Source organism: Oncorhynchus clarkii, chromosome 5 (genome assembly GCF_045791955.1).
Source record: "Oncorhynchus clarkii lewisi isolate Uvic-CL-2024 chromosome 5, UVic_Ocla_1.0, whole genome shotgun sequence".
Lineage (NCBI taxonomy): Eukaryota > Metazoa > Chordata > Actinopteri > Salmoniformes > Salmonidae > Oncorhynchus > Oncorhynchus clarkii.
The window spans coordinates 90,698,441-90,707,063 of NC_092151.1; the positions used below are offsets into that span (position 1 = coordinate 90,698,441).

At 46.2% G+C, this 8,623-nt stretch overlaps 1 protein-coding gene across 1 annotated transcript in view; it reads right to left on the reverse strand.

Annotated features, from left to right (window-relative positions):
- Positions 1-8,170, reverse strand: part of LOC139409793 (rho/rac guanine nucleotide exchange factor (GEF) 18b) — a 70,621-nt gene extending 62,451 nt beyond the window's left edge. Inside the window, exons 1-4 of the mRNA XM_071155170.1 lie at positions 8,046-8,170; positions 6,919-7,463; positions 3,951-4,104; positions 3,600-3,717 (exon numbers count right to left, since the gene is read on the reverse strand). Coding sequence (XP_071011271.1) covers positions 3,600-3,717; positions 3,951-4,104; positions 6,919-7,121 — 475 coding nt within the window. The 5' untranslated portion in view covers positions 7,122-7,463; positions 8,046-8,170. The remainder of the gene's footprint in view (positions 1-3,599; positions 3,718-3,950; positions 4,105-6,918; positions 7,464-8,045) is intronic.
- Between the last annotated feature and the right edge of the window lie 453 nt (positions 8,171-8,623).

Consider the following 8,623-nt stretch of genomic DNA (forward strand, 5'->3'; position numbering starts at 1 on the left):
GCTAGTGATACATTTTTTACATCAATTTTCCATTATTAAAGTGGCTGGAGTTGAGTCAGTATGTTGGCAGCGGCCACTCAATGTTAGTGGTGGCTGTTTAACAGTCTGATGACCTTGAGATAGAAGCTGTTTTTCAGTCTCTCGGTCCCTGCTTTGATGCACCTGTACTGACCTCGCCTTCTGGATGATAGCGGGGTGAACAGGCAATGGCTCGGGTGGTTGTTGTCCTTGATGATCTTTATGGCCTTCCTGTGACATCGGGTGGTGTAGGTGTCCTGGAGGGCAGGTAGTTTGCCCCTGGTGATGCGTTGTGCAGACCTCACTACCCTCTGGAGAGCCTTACGGTTGTGGGCGGAGCAGTTGCCGTACCAGACATTGATACAGCCCGACAGGATGCTCTCGATTGTGCATCTGTAAAAGTTTGTGAGTGCTTTTGGTGACAAGCCGAATTTCTTGAGCCTCCTGAGGTTGAAGAGGCGCTGCTGCGAGGAACTTAAAACTTACTACCCTCTCCACTACTGTCCCGTCGATGTGGATAGGGGGGTGTTCCCTCTGCTGTTTCCTGAAGTCCACGATCATCTCCTTTGCTTTGTTGACGTTGAGTGTGAGGTTATTTTCCTGACACCACACTCCGAGGGCCCTCACCTCCTCCCTGTAGGCCGTCTCGTCGTTGTTGGTAATCAAGCCTACCACTGTAGTGTCGTCTGCAAACTTGATGATTGATTTGGAGTTGTGGGTGAACAGGGAGTACAGGAGAGGTCTCAGAACGCACCCTTGTGGGGTCCCAGTGTTGAGGATCAGCGGGGTGGAGATGTTGTTACCTACCCTCACCACCTGGGGGCGGCCCATCAGGAAGTCCAGTACCCAGTTGCACAGGGCGGGGTCGAGACCCAGGGTCTCGAGCTCGATGACGAGTTTGGAGGGTACTATGGTGTTAAATGCTGAGCTGTAGTCGATGAACAGCATTCTCACATAGGTATTCCTCTTATCCAGATGGGTTAGGGCAGTGTGCAGTGTGGTTGCAATTGCGTCGTCTGTGGACCTATTGGGGCGGTAAGCAAATTGGAGTGGATCTAGGGTGTCAGGTAGGGTGGAGATAGGGTCCTTGACTCGTCTCTCAAAGCACTTCATGATGACGGAAGTGAGTGCTACAGGACGGTAGTCGTTTACCTTAGCTTTCTTGGGAACAGGAACAATGGTGGCCCTCTTGAAGCATGTGGGAACAGCAGACTGGGATAAGGATTGATTGAATATGTCCGTCAACACAATAGCCAGCTGGTCTGCGCATTCCCTGAGGACGCGGCTGGGGATGCCGTCTGGGCCTGCAGCCTTGCGAGGGTTAACGCGTTTAAATGTTTTACTCATGTCGGCTGCAGTGAAGGAGAGTCCGCAGGTTTTGGTAGCGGGCCGTGTCAGTGGCACTGTATTGTTCTCAAAGCGAGCAAAGAAGTTGTTTAGTCTGTCTGGGAGCAAGACATTCTGGTCCGCGACGAGGCTGTTTTCTTTTTGTAATCCGTGATTGATTGTAGACCCTGCCTCATACCTCTTGTGTCTGAGCCGTTGAATTGAGATTCTACTTTGTCTCTATACTGATGCTTAGCTTGTTTGATTGCCTTGTGGAGGGAATAGCTACACTGTTTGTATTCGGTCATGTTTCCGGTCACCTTGCCCTGGTTAAAAGCAGTGGTTCGCGCTTTCAGTTTCGTGCGAATGCTGCCATCAATCCACGGTTTCTGGTTTGGGAATGTTTTAATAGTTGCTGTGGGTATGACATCGCCGATGCACTTGCTAATGAACTCGCTCACCGAATCAGAGTATTCGTCAATGTTGCGGAACATATCCCAGTCCACGTGATCGAAGCAATCTTGAAGCGTGGAATCAGATTGGTCGGACCAGTATTGAACAGACCTGAGCGCAGGGGCATCCTGTTTTAGTCTCTGTCTGTAGGCTGGAAGCAACAAAATGGAGTCGTGGTCAGCTTTTCCAAAAGGAGGGCGGGGGAGGGCCTTATATGAAGTTAGAATAACAATGATACAGGGTTTTCGATATGCTGATAGAATTTAGGGAATCTTGTTTTCAGAATAGCTTTGTTAAAATCCTCAGCAACAATGAATGCAGCCTCAGGATATGTGTTTTTCGTTTACATAGAGTCAAATAAAGTTTGTTCAGGGCCGTCAATGTGTCTGCTTAGGGTGGAATATATGCGGCTGTGATTATAATCAGAGAATTCTCTTGGTAGATAATGCGGTCGACATTTGATCGGGAGGAATTCTAAGTCAGGTGAACAGAAGGACTTGTGAGTTCCTGTATGTTGTTATGATCACACCACGTCTCGGTCTATCATAAGGCATACCCCCCCGACCCTCTTCTTACCAGAAAGATGCTTGTTTCTGTCGGCGCGATGCGTGAAGAAACCAGCTGGCTGCACCGATTCCGAAAAACTCTATGATGTGTGAAACGTACCAGATACAGACAACATCTTGGTGTTTTTACACTCCTAATATAGTGTGCTCTAAACCAATATTGCTACATTCTGAAATACAATTTTCCACATGAAATGTATTCAACATTAAATCTCAAAAGTACCCTTTTATATGGTATTGTACACTATAAGGAGAATAATGACTCTAACATGTTGTTCCTTATGGTAGTGTACACTATAAGGAGTATAATGACTAACATGTTGTTCCTTATGGTAGTGTACACTATAAGGAGTATAATGACTAACATGTTGTTCCTTATGGTAGTGTACACTATAAGGAGTATACTGACTCTAACATGTTGTTCCTTATGGTAGTGTACACTATAAGGAGAATAATGACTAACATGTTGTTCCTTATGGTAGTGTACACTATAAGGAGAATAATGACTCTAACATGTTGTTCCTTATGGTAGTGTACACTATAAGGAGAATAATGACTAACATGTTGTTCCTTATGGTAGTGTACACTATAAGGAGTATACTGACTCTAACATGTTGTTCCTTATGGTAGTGTACACTATAAGGAGAATAATGACTAACATGTTGTTCCTTATGGTAGTGTACACTATAAGGAGAATAATGACTCCAACATGTTGTTCCTTATGGTAGTGTACACTATAAGGAGTATACTGACTCTAACATGTTGTTCCTTATGGTAGTGTACACTATAAGGAGAATAATGACTCTAACATGTTGTTCCTTATGGTAGTGTACACTATAAGGAGAATAATGACTCTAACATGTTGTTCCTTATGGTAGTGTACACTATAAGGAGAATAATGACTAACATGTTGTCTGTATCATTTGGTTTGTGATAGAAATTTAAAACGCATGTTAAACATCCTTCCTCCCAATAACGTTAAAAATATTGTCGGGTCATGCTGGCATGGAATCACCCTTTATGTAAAAGATGAAGAGTAAAATAATGCATTTCTTTATGGTGGGGGGTGGGGGGTGGGGTGGGGGGTGTGATGGACTGAGCTTTGGCCTCCCACAGTCTCATTGTGTTATGTTCAGTTCATACATTCTGACAGCAGGATGTTGGTCTGTGGCCCTCTGGGGGTACAGGAGGGGGGGGGGGGGGGGGGGTCAAATGCAGCTCACTCTACACACTGACCTCCTGCTGCCCTCTTCGATGTCTCCACTACGTGAGACACGTGTGCGACGTGAATGTGCTCATCTGTGGCCAGAATCTCTGTTCTGGAGTATGTCCTTCCAGACCGACTGTACTCCTCCTACAAGGATGTCAGACATAATGTATTTATTTATATGTTATTTACCTTTATTTTACCAAGTTGGTTGATTGAAAACATATTATTACTTTGTTTCTTTTGTTGAGTGAAATCACAGTATTTAGTGCATACTATACTAGTTATCTTCTTATTTTTTTTAAACATGCGTTTATGCCCTCCAAGCTGAGTGCAATGTTCAAAACACGCCAGGTGTGGCCGTGGTGTGGCATCAATACCGTTTCTGTCTCCTTGGCTTCAGATCTGGAGAGGTCTGTCCCATCGGACTCCTCCACTTCCTGCTCAGGGCATCCTGGGTATATAAAAGCCTGTAGGTGGGAGGAGCGGAGGTCATCCCTCTCTCCATCGCTGTCTATGGCGTCCAGGCTCAGCCTATAGAGAGAGATGATTCAACTCCATTTAGCGGGCACCACTAGCTTTTCTCCAAAGTGACTTATAGTAGTGCGTGCATACATTTATTTTCTTTTTCCTTTGTTGCATTGGTGACCCCAGCGGGAATGGAAACCCGCGACGCAGGCGTCGCTAGCGCCATCCTCTATCAACTGAGGCACAGAGGATCATGTGTAGGAGCTGTTCATGCTAGCAGTAATATAAAGACATGGACACGGTTGTTATTGCAACTTTGCATGATATATCAAGACTCTGATCTATTGTTATACTTATTATTATTTAAGGGTGGCTTTTGGTGCCTAAAATAAAACGGCAAGTGAAGATGACATTTATTAAGTGTCTTATTAAGTGTCTTATGAGAACGTGAAAATTATGTCCGCCAGAGCAGATCACACAGATTGTTTCTGGGTAGTCTTAAACAAATCTACATAGAAACAAGTATACACTTCACACACATGGTTATGGGCTTTAAAAAAAGAAGACGCCTAGTGGTTAGAGCGTTGGACTAGTAACTGGAAGGTTGCGAGTTCAAACCCCCGAGCTGACAAGGTACAAATTTGTCGTTCTGCCCCTGAACAGGCAGTTAACCCACTGTTCCTAGGCCGTCATTGAAAATAAGAATTTGTTCTTAACTGATTAAATCTGGTTAAATAAAGTTAAAATAAATAAAGAGTTGAAATGTATCCAATTTTCAGTTTGCAACCCGATTCTACACATCACAGAAGACGGAAATTTTACAAAACCGTTTGACATAGAAACACTGAATATTCTGCGGATTTAAAAAAAAATAATGTTGATTAATTATGAAATTATGAAAAACATGAATAACATTCCACACATGAAGCCGCTAAGTCATTTGACTACAGGAAAGGGCTACATGTGGTGGGAAAGGGCTACATGTGGTGGGAAAGGGCTACATGTGGTGGGAAAGGGCTACATGTGGTGGGAAAGGGCTACATGTGGTGGGAAAGGGCTACACGTGGTGGGAAAGGGCTACACGTGGTGGGAAAGGGCTACACGTGGTGGGAAAGGGCTACACGTGGTGGGAAAGGGCTACACGTGGTGGGAAAGGGCTACACGTGGTGGGAAAGGGCTACACGTGGTGGGAAAGGGCTACACGTGGTGGGAAAGGGCTACACGTGGTGGGAAAGGGCTACACGTGGTGGGAAAGGGCTACACGTGGTGGGAAAGGGCTACATGTGGTGGGAAAGGGCTACATGTGGTGGGAAAGGGCTACATGTGGTGGGAAAGGGCTACATGTGGTGGGAAAGGGCTACATGTGGTGGTAAAGGGCTACATGTGGTGGGAAAGGGCTACATGTGGTGGGAAAGGGCTACATGTGGTGGGAAAGGGCTACATGTCAAATAAATGTATTTTGCCACGTGAGCCAAATTACAACAGACCTTACAGTGAAATGCTTACTTATACAAGCCCTTATCCACCAATGCAGCTTTAAGAACAATAAGAAAATAAAAAAAGAATAAGAAATAGAAGTAACAAATTATTCAAGTGTAGCAGTAAAATAACAATAGCGAGGTCATAGACAGAGTCAATGTGCGCGGGCACCGGTTAGTCGAGGTAATTGAGGTAATATGTACATGTAGGTAGAGTTATTAAAGTGACTATGCATAGATAATAAACAGAGAGTAGCAGCAGCGTAAAAGTAGGGGGGGGGGGGGGGGGGGGCAATGCAAATAGTCTGTTCAGGAGTCTTATGGCTTGGGGGTAGAAGCTGTTTTAGAAGCTTCTTGGACCTAAGTGGGAAAGTTGAAGAGCGGAAGAAATTTGAAAGAGGAAAGAGGAAATATATGCTGTTGTGGTGTTTGGGTGTTTCGCTAATCGTTTATCTTATCGTGGCCTTGTCTACACTGCAATTTTTAACCCAAGCTGTTATGTGTTGAAGTGTCAGACTAAACCACAAGAGAACTTTCAGAACTCATTTAAGGACACAGAGAACTAGAAGCAGAAGTTCTCTGGCCTCCGAGATGGAACCACTCATGTTACTGGGGATAATTCTAGTCTAAGCCAAAGGGCTTATTTGTTGTCAAGAAAGTGAAATGTTAAAGTAAGAAACCAAAATACAGAGATTATCTGAAAACATGCCTTTTGTACAGTTACATTAAATATAATTATTATTATTTTTTGTTGCTGAAGTCATTTACTTATATTGTCATTACAGAAGTACACATTAAAGGTGCTTCGCCTAGAATTTCTTAGAATTGGAAGCAAGGTGAATTGCAACAGCAGGAGGCTGCAGTCAAAACAAATACACCCCTCCCCCACAACCCCTTTCACAGTGACACGGTGGAGACTCTCGCCTGAGCCTTGTACTTTCGGTTTTAGTCAGCCAATCAGACACTGGTGGGTAAGTAACACTGTGAAACACTATCATTCCACTATTAATGCAAATATGTTATGGACATTTTCTGAAAAATTACATATGTAGCAACTTTATTACATTTTTTGGGGGGGGGATAAATGTAAGGAATTTACAGCAATTAGCATAAGAGTTTTTTAGACAGTTATATCATTGATTAACATGATCAGACTAATAGACAGGTTGTTACCATACCATTCACACAGACTGACCTAACGTGTGTTTTGTCCTATATTTATATTGTATTTATTAATTATTATTTTTTCATCCCAGACCCCCGTCTCAGCAGGAGGCCTTTTGCCTTTTGGTAGGCCGTCATTGTCCATAAGAATTTGTCCTTAACTGACGTGCCTAGTTAAATAAAAGGTTAAATAAATAAATACAAATAGTGAGTTGAGTGGAGAGAGAGAGGGCCTTACCTCCTCCCCAAGTCGATGGGAGACATGGGCATGCCCAAGCTGTGTCTGCGTGATGTAGACATGGACCTGATCAGGATAGGGAAGCTCTCTCTGTCAGAATCCATCATGTCTCCTTGTCCTCCTGGTCCATTCAGATTCACCATAGTGCTCACCACACCCACAGGGTCCACAGGGTCCACCGACTCACTGTTATAGCCGTCCATGGCACTGCCTGACTGCAACAGGTTAGGGTTGAACTGGGTGACCACAATAGTGTGATGGGGTATGGATTTGTTTTCAGTCTCTTGATAGGGATATGGATAGGGATATGGATAGGGATGTGGATTGGGATGGAGCTGGGAGTTGTGCTGGGGACTGTCTCTATATCTACTGGGAAAGCCCAGGGTAGAAGGGCTGGTTTCTGGGGCAGCCGATACGGAGTGTACCCCTTGATGGTCTTTGTAATAGTTTGAGTCTATGAAGGAGCAGCTTAAACCCAGCAGATCCTCCACACTGCTGTCTACATCCTCATCCAGGCTTGGGTTCTCATAGTCACTTTCATCATCCTGGGGGGAGGGAGGGAGAGGGGAGGGAGGGAGAGGGGGAGGGAGGGAGAGGGGGGGAGAGGGGGAGGGAGGGCGGGAGGTGGGGGAAAGGGAGAGGGCGAGGGAGGGAAGGAGAGGGGAGAGAGGGAGGAGAGGGAGGGAAGGAGAGGGGAGGGAGGGAGGGAGGGAAGGGAGGGGAGGGAGGGAGAGGGGGAGGGAGGGAGGGAGAGGGGGAGGGAGGGAGAGGGGGGGGAGAGGGGGAGGGAGGGAGGGGGGGGGGAGGGAGAGGGGGAGGGAGGGCGGGAGGTGGGGGAGAGGGGGAGGGAGGGAGAGGGGGGGGGGGAGGGAGAGGGGGAGGGAGGGCGGGAGGTGGGGGAAAGGGAGAGGGCGAGGGAGGGAAGGAGAGGGGAGAGAGGGAGGAGAGGGGAGAGAGGGGGGAGGGAGGGAGGGAGGGAGGGAAGGAGAGGGGGAGGGAGCGAGAGGGGGAAGAAAGAGTGTGGAGGGAGAGAGAGAGGAGTTAGGGCTTGTTGTTTTGACACGTTCAGATGTGGATGCACTGAGTGTGAAAGCAAGACAGGGAATAGAAGAAGAAAGCCTTTCTACCTTTTCCTCAGTGGCGATGTTGAAGAAGACGTCCTTAGCGACGGAGGCTGGGGACAGGGACGAGGACAAGGAGGATGCCTCTGAGGCGCTCACACAGGGCTGCAGGGTAGAACATGGCTTACCTTCTGATCCTGTCACAGGAACAAAACACATCTGTCGTGTCAGATAGCAATCAATCAATCAAGCAATCAATCAATCATAGCCATGATGACTTCACCCCCGAAAACAAGCTAGCTGTGCTGTGCTACAGGCATATGCCCTGACAGCATGAGGATAGCCTTGCTATTAATGAAATTGAGTACGGAGGAACTGTTTGAAACACCGTGAGGATAGCCTTGCTATTAATGAATTAAGAGCAAGGCGTTCCTCATGGTGTTTCATACAGTTCCTCCGTCCTCCATTCGTTATTGCTCTCAGGCCTAATTAAATTAGGGTGATGCATGGCAACCATTTTTTGCCAGAACGCTCACCATACGTCAGTACGTCATACTATCAGGTGGAGAGGTGAGGAGTGACGAGGAAGGACGTGAGGAAGAGGGAGATAAAAATCAACCCATACCTGAACCCTATAGGCTTAT